Source organism: Nycticebus coucang, chromosome 3 (genome assembly GCF_027406575.1).
Source record: "Nycticebus coucang isolate mNycCou1 chromosome 3, mNycCou1.pri, whole genome shotgun sequence".
Taxonomy (NCBI): Eukaryota; Metazoa; Chordata; class Mammalia; order Primates; family Lorisidae; genus Nycticebus; species Nycticebus coucang.
This window is the reverse complement of record NC_069782.1, coordinates 18,492,371-18,509,622: the sequence shown is the minus strand read 5'-3', so window position 1 is coordinate 18,509,622 and position 17,252 is coordinate 18,492,371. Positions and strand designations below refer to the sequence as shown.

General features: G+C 41.7%; 1 protein-coding gene across 5 annotated transcripts in view; it reads right to left on the bottom strand.

The window, feature by feature from the left end:
- GLT8D2 (glycosyltransferase 8 domain containing 2) overlaps positions 1-17,252 on the bottom strand; it is a 50,056-nt gene that overhangs the window by 2,996 nt on the left and 29,808 nt on the right. For 3 of the 5 annotated variants that reach the window (XM_053583955.1, XM_053583956.1, XM_053583958.1), the window contains 6 exons: positions 9,227-9,398; positions 7,288-7,405; positions 6,040-6,124; positions 5,335-5,447; positions 2,775-2,941; positions 1,562-1,674 (listed from right to left, as the gene is read on the bottom strand). In XM_053583955.1, coding sequence (XP_053439930.1) covers positions 1,562-1,674; positions 2,775-2,941; positions 5,335-5,447; positions 6,040-6,124; positions 7,288-7,405; positions 9,227-9,398 — 768 coding nt within the window. Of the gene's footprint in view, positions 1-1,132; positions 1,480-1,561; positions 1,675-2,774; positions 2,942-5,334; positions 5,448-6,039; positions 6,125-7,287; positions 7,406-9,226; positions 9,399-17,252 lie in introns of those variants that run through there. The other 2 variants (XM_053583957.1, XM_053583960.1) reach the window with 2 other exon arrangements.

Here is a 17,252-nt window from a genome sequence, read left to right as displayed (position 1 = left end):
GGGGCTACAGGTGCCAACCACAACACACAGCTATTTTTAGAGATGGGGTCTCACTCTTGCTCAGGCTGATCTCGAACTCCTGAGCTCAGGCAATCCACCTGCCTCAGCCTCCCCGAGTGTAGGATTACAGGTGGGAGCCACTGTGCCCAGCCCCATTCTTTCTTTTAAAAAGGAGATTAAGGGCATAACAATTTGCAGGGTTCTTGTGAGAATTAGAAGTAATATTCACTTTTCTCACCAGAACCTAGTCCACTTGGTAGATATAGTCCGTAACTATTGCCTCCAATTCTAAAATAATCCCCAAAGTTCTGAAAACAAAGGGTTTTAAATAACCCCTTTCATAATAAAGCATCCCCCCTCAGTACCCCATTACCTTTAAAAAGCAAAAGTGTCTAAATTTATAAACAGATGTGGCCTTTGTTTTGTTTTGTTTTTAAGCCAAGTCTCCAGCTATCGCCCTGGGTAGAGTACTGTGGCAGGCATCACAGCTCACAGCAACCTCAAACTCGTGCTTACACAATTCTCTTGCCTCAGCCTGAGTAGCCCAAGTAACTGGGACTTCAGGCACCAGCCACAATGCCTGGCTATTTTCTTTTTGGTTGTAGTTGTCATCATTGTTTGGCAGGCCCAGGCTGGATTTGAACCCGCCAGGTCTGGTGTATGTGGTTGGCGCTCTAGCCGCTGAGCTATAGGCACTGACCAGTGGCCGTGGTTTTGGATAAGGGGTTGTGGCCATGTGTGAGAATGAATGTGAATGAATCTTCTGTGCCAGGCTTTGATCTAAGCCAGGCGTCCTCAAACTTTTTAAACAGGGGGCCAATTCACTGTCCCTCAGACTATTGGAGGGCCGGACTATAGTTAAAAAAAAAAACTATGAACAAATTCCTATGCACACTGCACATATCTTATTTTGAAGTAAAAAACAAAACGGGAACAAATACAATTCACACCGCTTCATGTGGCTCTCGGGCCGCAGTTCGAGGACGCCTGAATTCTAAGCAATCTACATGTATTCAGTAATTTGTTCCTTACAAAACTTTGTAAAAATCTATTAGCTTCAGTTTACAAGTAAGTAAAGCGAGGTACAGAGAAGTTGAGTAACTTGCCTATGATCATACAATAGCGGAGTTGGGATTCCCAGCCATACCCAGAGCCCACGCTTTGTAGTGAACAGATTAAGGGATGCACATAGTTCACATTCAGTAAGTGACTAGTGCTTTTTAAAACAAAGTTTAATGCCAGCTATCAAAATTTGTCATAGGCCATTATGCTACTTCATTTGGTCTTGTCCACTGTAGTCCCCTGCAATAAAGGGCAATAAAGGCCTCGGAAAAAAGTCTGACAGTGAAAGTTCCATCTGAACAAAAGCCAATGTTTATTGCACACGTCACATATGCTCAGCACTAGTCCAGTAGCGACCATGGCTTCTGAGAAACGTGCCCCTCAGGTAGCGGAGAACATCAGCGGCATCTGCAGACTCTGAACAGAGGGTTAAGTAACTTGTCCAAAGTCATCTGCAGGACCTAAGCTAAGGAACCTGGTGTTTTTCTGAAATACTTACCCAGGTGCCTTATGTGCCACAGAGGGTTGATCGTGGAATATTTCCCGTGAAACACAATCAGCATTGGGGAGGTGGCCACCCCTCCTCCCAGGGAGCTGCTATAGAGGTTTTCCCTAAGAAATAAAATAGAAAAGCAACACTTGGGTGGAGCTCTCATAAACTCAGATCAAGTAGAATACTTGTAAAAGATGAAAGACTTCCATTACATAAGCCTTTCATTTTCCCTCAACTGATTATTTTGAAAATTGTCAAACTTACACAAAATTGTGAAGATACCATGAACTCTCATACATGCTGCCTCGAAGATTCACAGAGTGTTAATATTTTGCCATTTTAACTGAGTCTTTTTTATGGTAGACATAGCAGATCAAGTTCTGATCCTGTATTACTTACAGAGTAACTTTACTCACAAATTCAAAGTTATGAGGTACCAAAATATCCAGATAAAAGAGACCGACAGGAAGTACAATGGCATGATAACAGTGGTTGCGTTAGAGTTATTTATTTTCTTATTTTGAAACTTCAACAGTGAAAAATTAGAAGTTTTTTGAAAACCTTAAAAAGCAGAGTCAACTTTATAAAATAATCCTTATATGAGAAGAAACTCAACTAAGGTAATTGAAGATTTTCAGTGAAAAAGAGTCAAGTCAGGCCAGGTGCGGTGGCTCATGCCTGTAATCCTAGCACTCTGGGAGGCCAAGGCAGGAGGATTGCTTGAGGTCAGGAGTTTGCCCAGATTAGCCTGAGCAAAATGGTACCCCCATATCTACTAAAGATCGAAAAATTAGCCCAGCGTGATGGTGGGCACCTGTACTCCCAGCTACTCATGAGGCTGAGGCTGGAGGATTGCTTGAGCCCATGAGATTAGGGTTGTTGTGAGCTAGGCTGAGGCCAAGGCACTCTACCCTCAGCAATGGAGCAAGACTGTCTCAAAAAAGAAAAAAAGATTCAAGTCACATTATTAAACAGCTGACTAGGAAAGTGTGTAATAAAGGACTCCTCATTCCACAGGATCTGGATTCTTCTAATTTGTATCATTTGGGGAGAGATTTTTTTTTTTAGCCTACTTAATTCCTTTTCTTTGTCAACACTGCCTCTAGGGACATCTGACCTAAGAAGACAAATATTGCTAAGCCCTGAGCTATGCATAGAAAATTAACTGAATATTTTGTTCTGAAGCATGGGAAAAAATGGCAGAGAGGGCCACACGTACTCCACATTTTTCTGCATCCACTTTTCCAATTGTTTGGTGATACGCTGGTGCTTCCACTCCGTCATGTTGGCAACGATGACACCAGGATTGAAAGAGCAGGTGCTAGGGCTGATGCCAAGGTCTTTTATGGTCTTTTTCCGGTAGTCCAGATAGCCCATGTATGTGTTCTATTAGGGAAGAGCATAAGAGTGCTTTAAGCCAACCAATTTTTTGTTTCTGGAAAATGATCATTTTCATGAAGCCCTTGTGCAGCTTCTCTGAGTTTCCTCCTGTGTCACCAGCCACTTCCTAGTGTCTCTTGTTTTGTTTTTGGTTTTTGCTGGTTTCCCCTTATTTCTTCACCCTCTGAATGTTCAATGCCCCAGGTCTAGTCCAGTCCCTGTTTCTCTCTCTAGCAGTAATTCCAAAGACAGTCTCATCCAGTCTCCTGGCTCTAAATACCAGCCGTCTGGTGGGTCCGACCTCTACTCTAGACTTCCCACTCCTGCTACATCTGCCATCTAAATGTCTCCTTTCAGATGCTTAGTAAAGCAGGTCCAGCTTACATCCAGAAATTGACCTCCATCCTGTCCAAAACCTGCTTCCCTACAACCTGCTCCTCCTCCGTCAGTAGCATCTCTGTCCTAGAGACTTGGGCAGAAAACCTGGGCCATTAGGTCATCCTTGACTCTTTTCTCCTCCATTCCTCATCCAAGTGTGTCAGTAAATCCTATTGGTCCTGTCTTCAAAATGCCAGAAGCCAACCTCCTCTCTCATTTCCACGCTGCCTTCCCGTTCCAGGCTATGACGCCGCTCACTGGATTTCTGCAAGTTCCTCCTAACCAGTGTCCATGATTCCACCCTTCAACCTCCCACTCTGTCTCTAAGCCATTCATCTTGTCAAAGGGCCCCCGTCCATGGCTTCCCATCTCATTCCTAATAAAGGCCAGAGTTCCTGAGACAGTCTCCAAGGCCCTACACCATCTGGCCCACATTGCCTCTCTAACTTCTATTATTCTCCCCTTGATCCCTCTTCCACACCAACCACCTTTCATTCACCAGACACACCCTACCTCAGGACCTTTGCACTTGCCAGTGCCTCTTCCTGGAATGTTGTTCCCAAATGTCTGCACAGGTGGTTCCCTCAGTTCTTCCAGGTGTGGGCTAAAATGTCACCATCTCAGTGGAGCCCTCCCTGATCACCCTAAATGAAGTACAGCCCCTGACCCTCTGCTCAATATTTGTTCACTGCCTGTCTCTTCATACTAGAATGAAGCTACATAAAGGCAGGAATTTGGGGTTTGTTCACCCAAACAATGAACCTAAAACAGTGTCAGGCACACAGTAAACACTCAGTGTAGTTGGCAGGACACAATCTTTCATCTAGTACTCATGTCATGGAAACACACGAGTACTTTCTATGTGCCAGCCCCGCTGTTCTAAGAACTTTATGCACATTACCTCATTAACTGTATGTAATAACTTTGTGTGTATTAACTGATTCAATTCTCACAATAACTCCACAAGGAAAGTACTATTATTACCTCTGTTTGATGAATAAAGGGGGAAAAATCATCTAAGTAATTTGCCCAAAGTAATAAAGCTATGATAACACCAAGATTTTGGCAAAGTCGAATCTGGTCTCAGAGTCTACATCTTCAAGTACTTTATTTATTTATTTATTTTTGAGACAGAGTCTCACTGTGTTGCCCTTGGTAGAGTGCCGTGGCCTCACAGATCATAGCAACCTCCAGCTCTTGGGCTTAGGCAATTCTCTTGCCTCAGCCTCCCAAGTAGCTGGGACTACAGGCGCTCACCACAATGCCCAGCCATTTTTTTTGGTGCAGTTGTCACTGTTGATTTTAGCTGGCCTGGGCTGGGCTCAAACCCGCCAGCTTTGGTGTATGTGGCTGATGCCCTACCCACTGAGCTATGGGCATCGCCTTAAATACTTTAAATGTCACACATGGAAAATTGTTTGCTAGACATTTTTTGAAGAACAGCATCAACTCTTCATAGCACCTTGCATTTCAAAGCTACTTCTTGGTTTCAGCATTACATACAGGTTCAAATTTCCTCTTTTCCACCAGGGTAAGGAGATCTTTACCCTTGAACAAAATCAACATTTTTCTCTACTAAGAGGGGGTGGGGAAGTAACTCTGAATATAGAACCAATAGTTCAGGGAGTCTTTTTGCAGAAAATACCATCTGACACAGCGTGCTTATGAGGAACCCAGGTAACCACTGCCATTTCTGGAGGATTTACTACACAATGGATACTTTGCTGTCATGTCCTTTCATTATAGCTCACAAAAACACAACAAAACAGACACTATCCTTGCCAAGTTTCCGATAAGGAAAGTGGGACTTTGCAGGGTAAAAGTAACTCGCTCCAGAGTCGGTAAAGATCAGAGTTGGGATGTGAACTGAAAGGCCACATAAACACCTGTGCCGTTCTGCCTCCCAGCAGACTGGTCGGCAGCATTGTCAAGGTGGAGTTTATACTGACTTGGAATTGCAGGGGAGGAGAAGGAGCCAGAACAGCAGGGCAAGGGTTAGTTTTCCAAAACAGTGTGCCCACCTGCAGCCCCACAAGTCTATGTATGTCCTGTGTGGAAGGCAAGTCACAGTCATCCGAAAAAGCTGCTGCATGGCCCAGGGCCAAAGTGGTGTCATACAGTTCTTGGATATCACCTGCATTTAAAGATGCCAGCGGTTAAAACGTTACAGTGTTTGTTTTAGGGCTAGATAGAGCCTTGGAGCTAAAACAATTCCTGGGTTTGCTAAGGAACAAGAGTATTGGATCCCTGATTTCAACTCAATCAGGGGCTTGGCAACTCAATAAGAATAGTTCATGCCAATTTACAAAGCCACTAGGTCAATTTATTTCTGTTGCTATGAAAGTACCACACCAAACTTACCTTACTTGTATGTGGAAGAGATGTGTATGTATTAATAGAACACAACATTTAAGCACTAAACCTTAGCTCACGCCTAAGAATGTCATCAGTGAAACTTACTTTCCATACATTTTAGAAATACAGAGGAAGGAAAGGCTCCCAAGCTATTTATTTTAGACTTTAATCATCAGTCAACTGGATCATGTAGGCAAGTATCAACCCCCTGTTTTCAAAATATTTCCAAATTTATAACAATACTGTATTCAGAACTTTAATAAACAGTCAAAAATCACCGGACAACTAGTTATTTGGAAAATAAGGAAAGACGGTCATCCTATTTATCAGCTGATCCTTTTCCAAGAGTTCTTGGCAATCAGCGAGCGTACCTTGTACAATGACGTCATCGTCCAAATAGATGACTTTCTCATGTTGGTGGATAAGCAGAGGGAGATAAAATCGAACAAAGTTCAGCTGTTAAAACAACAAAAGAAATGATGGTGGGGAATAAGCATACGACTCAATGTCTTCTGGGGGTCCTGGGAAGTCGGCTTTGACCCTGGCCTCCACTCAGCCCCAGGTATGGAACAGAATAAAACAGGGGCTGCAAAGATGTCTCACCTGAGCTTGCCAGTACCCAGCTCATCTGGGCCCTGGGGCTGAAACCAGTGCTGGCAGGTCAGCAGTTCCCCTAGACCCAAACCCCCGCTGCAGAGGCTGTTGGCACCTTCATCTCTGAGAACTGTGCAGCGGGATTCACAGAGGACACCCAGTCAATCTCGCAGGGCACAATTTGCCTGCCTGCCTTTACATTCAAAAAACTAAATCAGCCTAAAGACACACACACATACACATGTGTCATTCTAACAGCAACTGTTTAGCTCTTGAGCCAGAAAAAGGCCAGAGAAGCATGAGCCATGGGTATGAGTTTTAAACTTTCATTCCTAACAGCGCTATTTAATGTGGAGTCCCAACTCAGCTTCCTCTCTGACAATATCTGCAATTGGGAGAGATCGTATCATAGACAGAGGTCGGAGAGAATTTAGAAAGTTTTCAAGGATGGATTGTAGTAATAATCCTATTCAGAAGGTGGCTGCATTTTCTATAAAACTGCCAGCAAAAGCACCACTCTTTATGCAGGAGAGGTTCCCTTTCCTAAGAACTCTAGCAGTAAAATACCGTAGGATTTCAAATGCTAGGAAAAACGATGGTGTCTCCTGAAAATACTATCTTAGTCAAGGCTATGAAGCACATAATCCACAAGGCTGCGGTTTTTTCTTAGCTGCAGGGATACTCACAGCTAAATTTAAGGTACAGTCACAGTACACTCCACAGCCTATGGATTCAGAACATTTTTTCCTGGCTCTTCTACCTGACCCACCTCTAGCTCCCACCCCTGCAGACCATATTCACAAACATAAATGCATTCTACATTTTTCTATGCTTCCTTTCTCTTTAATAGCTTCATTCTGTTTATGTAAATGTTCTTTCTGGAGCAGGCGGCTTATAAATTTCAAATTTCAAATTTCAAATAGCGAGGTTCAAAAATATTCCACCTGCATCCCAATGGCTAGGGTTCCCTATTGAAGAGGGTCTCACCAAGGACTGTCCCCAGCACATGCACGATTTCTACTCACAGGCTGGAGTAATTCAGGCCTCGCAGAGTCTGGTCTGATCTTCCCTTTGAGGACGGTAGGGTTGAACTCCACGACTTTAAAGTTTATTTCTCTCAGTTTAGAATGTTCAATCCATTTTCTAAAGAAATGAGAAAAAAAAAACCATCTGGTACGCACTTCAAACCATTCCTGAATTTGCCTAGTGCCTCAGGTGCGATCTGTTACCTCCCTAAAAAGTTGAAAATAAATTATATGTAAACTTAGTCTATAAATCTGATTTTCCCCCCTCATCTGGCCTAGCTTTAGATCTTTCCCCCTTTACCCCCTTTAATCACATAACTCTTTCTGCAAAGGAAATGAGGCAAAATAATAATAACCAAATATCTCTCTAGATCCAAATAATTTTCCCCAGAAACAGGAAGAACAAAAAGTGTGCCTTCTTTCTTACAAAGCAGTGTCTGTGGCAGCCAGTACTGTCTTTGCTATGTAGTTACAGCTCCAAAATGTTGTAAAGTAGGAAATTCTGGACCTTCAACACTGACTGAAGTCCTTTTACTCTGCTGTTGTGACTACAAAAATGATTTGAATTTACCTTTGCGTCTCTGGCTATCTTTTTCTTTCTTTCTTTTTTTTTTTTGACACAGAGTCTACCCTTGGTAGAGTGCCATGGCGTCACAGCTCACAGCAACCTCAAACTCTTGGGCTTAAGCGATTCTCTTGTCTCAGCCTCCCAAGTAGCTGGGACTACAGGCACCACCGTAACCACTGGGCTATGGGTGCTGAGCCCTCTGGCTGTCTCTGAATCTTCCCCATCTCTCTTCAGTCCCTGGGTTTCTCCCCTTTTTCCTCCCCCCCTTCACCTCCATTTTCTCAGGCTTGTAGAGCTTCTAGCTTTTATCCAATTCATAATAGGATTCTTGTTACATACAATCTCAAAATATAACTTCCAATGCCTAAAGCCACATAAGGTAGCATTTGTTGTTGATTAAAAATCAATACAAGAATTAAATCTGAATGCAATTTATAATATCTGCAAAATTTGAACCATAAAAATTGGTCCTGTGAATAAGGAAAAAATAGACAACCCAACAGAAAAATAGGCAAGAGACTTGAATACACACTTCCAAATAGCAAAAGCATGCATGGGAAAAGTGCTCGACCACGTTAGTGCATTAGAAATAAGGGAACCATGGCGGCGCCTATTGCTCAGTGTGTAGGGTGCTGGCCACATACACGGAGGCTGGCAGGTTCAAACCCATCCCGGGTTGGCTAAGCAACAATGACAACTGCAACAACAACAACAAAAATAGCTGGGCATTGTGGCAGGTGCCTGTAGTCCCACTACTTGGGAGGCTAAGGCAAGAGGATAGCTTAAGCCCAACAGTTTGAGGTTGCTATGAGCTGTGACATCATGGCATTCTGTCCAGGGTGACAGAGTGAGACTCTGTGTCAAAAAAAAAAAAGAAAAGAAAAGAAAAAGAAAGAAAGAAAGAAAACCACAGTGAGACCCCAGTATGGACACCCATTAGAACAACCTATTTGAGAACACTGATTTTATCGAGTGTAGGTGAGGGTGTGGAGATATCAGGAGTGTGTTTACTTTGTGATGATTCACTATATGCTGGAGTTATACAATTTTCTGCTTTTTTTTTTGTTTGTTTGTTTTTTGTGGTTTTTTGGCCGGGGCTGGGTTTGAACCTGCCACCTCCGGCATATGGGACCAGTGCCCTACTCCTTGAGCCACAGGCGCCACCCAACAATTTTCTGCTTTTGTGTTCTTCAATGTAAAAGAGGTTTTATAATATTTAAAAGGAGAATGGAGAGAGTGGACTGCACAGAAGCCTTAGAGAGCAGACACAAGCCAAGTAAACCGCAGGACTCCCCTCATGAATTCTAATGACAGTTATCATTCCCAAAAGGAAGACTAAGGAAGCTCCAAAGTCTGTAGTGCACAGATTACCGTATTCGAGACAGAGTGTTCCGGAGTCCGACTACATAGAACAAAATGTTGGCGTCAGTGTTGCTGTAGATGCTGTTGATGGCAGCCATGGCGGCGCCCATTCTCCCCGCTGCGGCACAAATCACCACAGGAATCTCCTCTTCCAGTTCTTCGGGGGCCTCTGATTCAACATCTGGAAACATCAAAACCAGTATCTTAGAACATGAAGGAATTTCGCAGGAAAGCCAAATTAACTAGTCCTCCATCCTGGGGAGGGGGGAATGGTAGAGTGTGGAATCAACTGCTGATTGTTCAACAATATCCAGTCTCTCCTTCTTTTCTTAGAAAAGATCTTTGGCATTTTAGTGGACATATAGCCAACTGCTAAGACTGTTTTGCCCAGGCTCACTTCCAGTCCTGTGTGATCCAGTTCTGCCTGTCAAATAATGTGTGCAGCTACTGAGCCTGCCCTTCAAAGGAATGCTTACCCTCCTCCCCTGTGCTTTTTCCCCTTCCACTGACTGGAACATTGATATGATGGCAGGAGTTAGAGCAGCCATCTTAGACCATGAGATGGAAGTTGAGGAGGTAGCCAAAGCTAAAAGATAGAAGGGCTCTTGATCTGGATGATTGTGAAACAAATGTTGGACTTACACTTGAGAGAGAAAATAAATTTCTGTATTGTTTAAGTCACTATTATTTTGGAGCTGTCTTATAGAAGCCAATTGGATACCTAACATACACAAGGTCGCAACACATGAAGAACTGAAAAGCCTCTGTTTATTAACATTCCTCAACTCTTCCCTAAATGGGAATATTTACCTTTCCCACATTGTCATAAGATACATTGCTTGCGATTCTCCTTCCTCGATCAACCCTCTAGTCCAGGGGTCCTCAAACTGCAGCCCGCGGGCCACATGAAGCGGTGCGATTGTATTTGTTCCCGTTTTGTTTTTTTTACTTCAAAATAAGATACGTGCAGTGTGCATAGGAATTTGTTCATAGTTTCTTTTTTAAACTATAGTCCGGCCCTCCAACAGTCTGAGGGACAGTAAACTGGCCCCCTGTTTAAACAGTTTGAGGATGCCTGCTCTAGTCAAATGTCTCAAATACTGACAGCAAGAGGAAGGTGGTAAAATGAAAGAGCATGAAAGATACATTAGAAGATTAATTGATTATTCTTGTGAGCATTGGCTATGACAGAAAATCCAAATCCATCACCTCATGCTTGGGTACCAGCATACAGCTTTCAGGCATGAAGAATAATAATTATCAGCATGTAGGGTATCCACCATCAAGTGTCCATCTGATTTTTACTCAAAGATCTCTCTTTCTCTCTCTTTACACATAGATGTTTGCAAACCTCTATCACTCAGGCCCAGGATAGCTCTGGTGGATATTTAATTCAACAAGCATTTATTGAAACGAGCTGCCAGCTATTGTGCTTTATGTAGTTTAAGAAACACTGACTGGGCTCCCTCCCTCTGCACCTAGTCTACCAGCTTGTACCTGCAGCGGGAATTCCACCACTAGCACAATTTTGTTTTCATGGTATATTCACTGACATGAGACAATGCTTGTACTACACTGGGAAGGAGAAGATTACAAAATCCTCTCTAGTGTTTGATCTCAATTTGATATATACTTATTTGCAAAGGGACCTAGGCCTGTTTATGAAATTAGAAGTGATTTTGATTTTATTAGTGTCTCTTCTATATTTTCTAAATAGTAGAAAATAACCATGTGCTATTTTTATAAACAAACCAAGAAAAATGTTTCTTTTCTTTTTTTAAGGACAGAGTCTCAGTCTGTCATCCTGGGTAGAGTGCTGTGGCATCACAGCTCACAGCAACCTGAAACTCTTGGGCACAAGCGATCCCCTTGCCTCAGCCTCCCGAGTAGCTGGGACTACAGGCGCCCACCATAGTCCCCAGGTAGTTTTTCTATTTTTAGTAGAGATGGAGTCTCATTCTTGCTCAGGCTGGTTTCAAACTGCTGAGCTCAAGCAATCCACCTGCCTCAGCCTCCTAGAGTGTTAGGATTACAGGCATGAGCCACCACTCCCTGCCAAGAAAAATGGTTTCTTGAAGATTGTTCCTTTTGAACAAAGTTGTCATCTGGGGCAGGTCCCTTAGTCATGTGGTATGTTACCTGCTGGCAGTGAAGTGACCTCCCTGAAATGCAAATTTGACTATGTTTCTTCATTGCTAAAATACTTCCAGGGTTCCTGAAAGGTGGAGCCACATCCCTTCACCGGCACACAGGCTCTCACGATCCAGCTCCTGCTCACACCCCCAGCTTTCTCTCCTTTCAGTTTGAGAACATAAATCCCCCCAAAAAGCCCCTTTGAGGTGTTTTTCAGTTGATCCACTCCCAGCTCAGGCCACCACAGATTGGCTTTCGGTCACCATCGATTTGCCTTTTCTAGAAGTTTCTTATAGATGGAATCATATGATATGTAGTCCTTTGCGTCTGGCTTTTTTTCATGTACTATCGTGTTTTTGAGGTTCATCCATACCAGATAGCTTATATCAGTAGTGTGTTCCTTTTCACTGTTGCAGAATACCTCATGATATGACTATACTATCATACATTCCATCTATCTGTTCACTAATTAATGTACATGTGGTCTGTTTCCAATTTGGGGCTACCATGAATAAGGCTCTATGAACATGTGTGTGTATGTCTTCATGTGAAAATTCTTCTCTTTCCAGATGCTTTTTTTATGGCTTAAAAAAAATTGTGGAAGAAATGTATGTAATACACCTAAATACTCAACTGCATTTGTCTTTGGCTGACACAGCTACAGGTAACATTTTTTTATTCTTTCTTTTCCACAAATGAATATATTTGCTTGACTAATATAAAAAGTGAATAAATTAAAAATAGAATGAACACACAATGCTGCTTCATTTTGACGGAGGTCACTCGGTGTGTGTTTTGGTGCCAAGTCATGTAATTCACCCCCTGGGAGGGAAACGCAGCTCTCAGCACAGCTGGACAAGGAGATGGGGGTCAATGAAGGGTCATTTTCAAGTTGAGAATTTTGAGGCTGTTTGTGTACTGATGGATGGGGTGAACCACCAGGGAGAAAAGAGAGCGATTTTCATAAGCAAAATTATTGAAAGACTCCCAAAGGGATGGGCTGTAGAATGGACAGTCCACCCAAAGTGTGGTTGAAGAAACCACCAAATCAGCCTCAACCCAGAGCTCATCAGAAAGGCAGCCCCTCCAGCGTCACCCCTACTATTGATTCTAAACCTCTCAGGAGGGGCCTGTATTGTGTGTGTGGGGGTGTTGTTGTTGTTGTTTTGAGACAAGAGTCTCAATCTGTCACCCTGGACAGAGTGCCTTGGTGTCATACTCACAGCAACCTCAAACCCTTGGGTTCAAGCAATCCTCTTGCCTCAGCCTCCCAAGTAGCTGGGACTACAGGCACCCGCTATAATGCCCCGCCAGTTTTTCTATTTTTTTTTTTTTTTTATTGTTGGGGATTCATTGAGGGTACAATAAGCCAGTTACACTGATTGCAATTGTTAGGTAAAGTCCCTCTTGCAATCATGTCTTGCCCCCATAAAGTGTGACACACACTAAGGCCCCACCCTCCGCCCTCCATCCCTCTTTCTGCTTCCCCCCCCATAACCTTAATTGTCATTAATTGTCCTCATATCAAAATTGAGTACATAGGATTCATGCTTCTCCATTTTTGTGATGCTTTACTAAGAATAATGTCTTCCACTTCCATCCAGGTTAATACGAAGGATGTAAAGTCTCCATTTTTTTTAATGGCTGAATAGTATTCCATGGTATACATATACCACAGCTTGTTAATCCATTCCTGGGTTGGTGGGCATTTAGGCTGTTTCCACATTTTGGCAATGGTAAATTGAGCTGCAATAAACAGTCTAGTACAAGTGTCCTTGTGATAAAAGGATTAGTTTCCTTCTGGGTAGATGCCCAGTAATGGGATTGCAGGATCAAATGGGAGGTCTAGCTTCAGTGCCTTGAGATTTCTTCATACTTCCTTGCAGAAAGGTTGTACTAGTTTGCAGTCCCACCAGCAGTGTAAAAGTGTTCCCTTCTCTCCACATCCACGCCAGCATCTGCAGTTTTGAGATTTTGTGATGTGGGCCATTCTCACTGGGGTTAGATGGTATCTCAGGGTTGTTTTGATTTGCATTTCTCTAATATATAGAGATGATGAACATTTTTTCATGTGTTTGTTAGCCATTCGTCTGTCGTCTTTAGAGAAAGTTCTTTTCATGTCTCTTGCCCATTGATATAAGGGATTGTTGGCTTTTTTCATGTGGATTAATTTGAGTTCTCTATAGATCCTGGTTATCAAGCTTTTGTCTGATTGAAAATATGCAAATATCCTTTCCCATTGTGTAGGTTGTCTCTTTGCTTTGGTTATTGTGTCCTTAGCTGTACAGAAGCTTTTCAGTTTAAAGAAGTCCCATTTGTTTATTTTTGTTGTTGTTGCAATTGCCATGGCAGTCTTCTTCATGAAGTCTTCCCCCAGGCCAATATCTTCCAGTGTTTTTCCTATGCTTTCTTTGAGAATTTTTATTTTTTCATGCCTTAAATTTAAGTCCTTTATCCATCTTGAATCAATTTTTGTGAGTGGGGAAAGGTGTGGGTCCAGTTTCAGTCTTTTACATGTAGACATCCAGTTCTCCCAACACCATTTATTGAATAGGGAGTCTTTCCCCCAAGGTAAGTTCTTGTTTGGTTTATCAAAGATTAGGTGGTTGTAAGATGTTAGTTTCATTTCTTGGTGTTCAATTCGATTCCAAGTGTCTATGTCTCTGTTTTTGTGCCAGTACCATGCTGTCTTGACCACTATGGCTTTGTAGTACAGACTAAAATCTGGTATGCTGATGCCCCCAGCTTTATTTTTGTTACTAAGAACTGCCTTAGCTATACGGGTTTTTTTCCGGTTCCATACAAAACGCAGAATCATTTTTTCCAAATCTTGAAAGTACGATGTAGGTACTTTGATAGGAATGGCATTGAATAGGTAGATTGCTTTGGGAAGTATAGACATTTTAACAATGTTGATTCTTCCCATCCATGAGCATGGTATGTTCTTCCATTTGTTAATATCCTCTGCTATTTCCTTTCTGAGGAGTTCATAGTTTTCTTTATAGAGGTCCTTCCCCTCCTTCGTTAGGTATATTCCTAGGTATTTCATTTTCTTTGAAACTATGGTGAAGGGAGTTGTGTCCTTAATTAGCTTCTCATCTTGACTGTTATTGGTGTATACAAAGGCTACTGACTTGTGGACATTGATTTTATATCCTGAAACATTACTGTATTTTTTGATGACTTCTAGGAGTCTTGTAGTTGAGTCTTTGGGGTTCTCTAAGTATAAGATCATGTCGTCAGCAAAGAGGGAGAGTTTGACCTCCTCTGCTCCCATTTGGATTCCCTTTATTTCCTTGTCTTGCCTAATTGTATTGGCTAGAACTTCCAGCACTATGTTGAATAGTAGAGGTGACAGAGGACAACCTTGTCTGGTTCCAGTTCTAAGAGGAAAAGCTTTCAGTTTTACTCCATTCAGTAAAATATTGGCTGTGGGTTTGTCATAGATAGCTTCAATCAGTTTTAGAAATGTGCCACCTATGCCTATACTCTTCAGTGTTCTAATTAGAAAAGGATGCTGGATTTTATCAAATGCTTTTTCTGCATCTATTGAGAGGATCATATGATCTTTATTTTTGCCTCTGTTAATATGGTGGATAACGTTTATGGACTTGCGTATGTTAAACCAGCCTTGCATCCCTGGGATGAAGCCTACTTGATCATGATGAATGACTTTTTTGATGATAAGCTGTAATCTATTGGCTAGGATTTTGTTGAGAATTTTTCCATCTATATTCATGAGTGAGATTGGTCTGAAATTCTCCTTTTTGTTTGGGTCTTTTCCTGGTTTTGGTATCAGGGTGATGTTTGCTTCATAGAATGTGTTGGGGAAGATTCCTTCTTCCTCAGTTTTTTGGAATAATTTCTGCAGTACAGGAATAAGCTCTTCCTTGAAGGTTTGATAGAATTCTGGAGTGAAGCCATCTGGACCAGGGCATTTTTTAGTTGGAAGCTTTTTTATTGTTTCTTTGATCTCAGTGCTTGAAATTGGTCTGTTCAGGAGGTCTATTTCTTCCTGGCTAAGTCTAGGGAGAGGGTGTGATTCCAAATATTGATCCATTTCCTTCACATTGTCAAATTTCTGGGCATAGAGTTTCTGGTAGTATTCAGAGATGATCTCTTGTATCTCTGTGGGATCAGTTGTTATTTCCCCTTTATCGTTTCTGATTGAGGTTATTAGAGATTTTACTTTTCTATTTCTAGTTAGTCTGGCCAATGGTTTATCTATTTTATTTATTTTTTCAAAAAACCAACTCCTTGTTTCATTAATTTTCTGAATGATTCTTTTGTTTTCAATTTCATTGACCTCTGATTTGATTTTGGATATTTCTTTTCTTCTACTGAGTTTAGGCTTAGATTGTTCTTCTTTTTCCAATTCCATAAGATCTCTTGTGAGATTGTTGATGTGCTCTCTTTCTGTTTTTCGAATGTAGGCATCTAAAGCAATGAATTTTCCTCTCAAAACTGCTTTTGCAGTATCCCACAGGTTTTGGTAGCTTGTGTCTTCATAGTTGTTATGCTCAAGGAAGTTAATGATTTCCTGTTTTATTTCTTCCTTCACCCATCTGTTATTCAACAGAAGATTGTTTAATTTCCATGCCTTTGGGTGGGCTTGAGCATTTTTGTTAGAGTTGAGTTCCACCTTTAGTGCCTTATGGTCTGAAAAGATACAAGGTAAAATTTCAATTCTTTTGATTCTGTTGATATTTGTTTTGTGTCCCAGGATATGATCAATTTTGGAGAATGTTCCATGGGGTGATGAGAAGAATGTATATTCTTTATCTTTGGGGTGGAGTGTTCTATATGCGTCTATCAAGCATAGTTGTTCTAGGGTCTCATTTAAGTCTCTTACATCTTTGTTTAATTTCTGTTTAGAGGATCTGTCCAGCTCTGTAAGAGGTGTGTTAAAGTCCCCTGTTATGATGGTATTATCAGATATCATATTGCTCAGACTGAGTAAAGTCTGCTTCAAGAATCTGGGAGCATTTAAATTGGGTGCATAAATATTTAGAATTGAAATGTCTTCTTGTTGTAGTTTTCCCTTGACCAATATAAAGTGACCATCTTTGTCTTTTTTGACTTTAGTTGCTTTAAATCCACATGTATCTGAAAATAAGATTGCAACTCCTCTTTTCTTCTGAATGCCATTTGCCTGAAAAATTGTCTTCCAACCCTTGACTCGGAGCTTTAATTTGTCTTTTGAAGCCAGGTGTGTTTCTTGCAGACAGCAAATGGATGGCTTGTGTTTTTTAATCCAGTCAGCCAATCTATGTCTCTTCAGTGGGGAATTCAAGCCTTTAACATTTATTGAGATAATTGATAAGTGTGGTAGTATTCTATTCGTCTTATTTGGTGAGAGTCCATTGCTTAGTTTTATCTTTTGCATCAGTGTGGAGGTTAGGTTCTGTCCTTTGATTTCTGAGTTCTTACTTTGCTGCTGATCCATTGTGGTGGTCAGTGTGCAGAACAGGTTGAAGTATTTCCTGTAGAGCTGGTCTTGTTGTGGCGAATTTCCTCAATGTTTGTATATCCGTAAATGATTTGATTTCTCTGTCAATTTTGAAGCTTAGCTTAGCAGGGTACAGAATTCTGGGCTGAAAATTGTTCTGTTTAAGTAGATTAAAGGTAGATGACCATTGTCTTCTTGCTTGGAAAGTTTCATTAGAGAAGTCTGCGGTAACTCTGATGGATTTTCCCCTGTAGGTCAACTGGCGCTTACTCCTGGCAGCTTGCAGAATCTTTTCTTTTGTCTTGACTTTGGACAGGTTCATCACAATGTGTCTTGGAGAAGCTCGGTTAGAGTTGAGGCGACCCAGGGTCCAATATCCCTCTGAAAGCAGTGTGTCAGAATCTTTGGTGATGTTTGGGAAATTTTCTTTTATAATATTCTCTAGTATGGCTT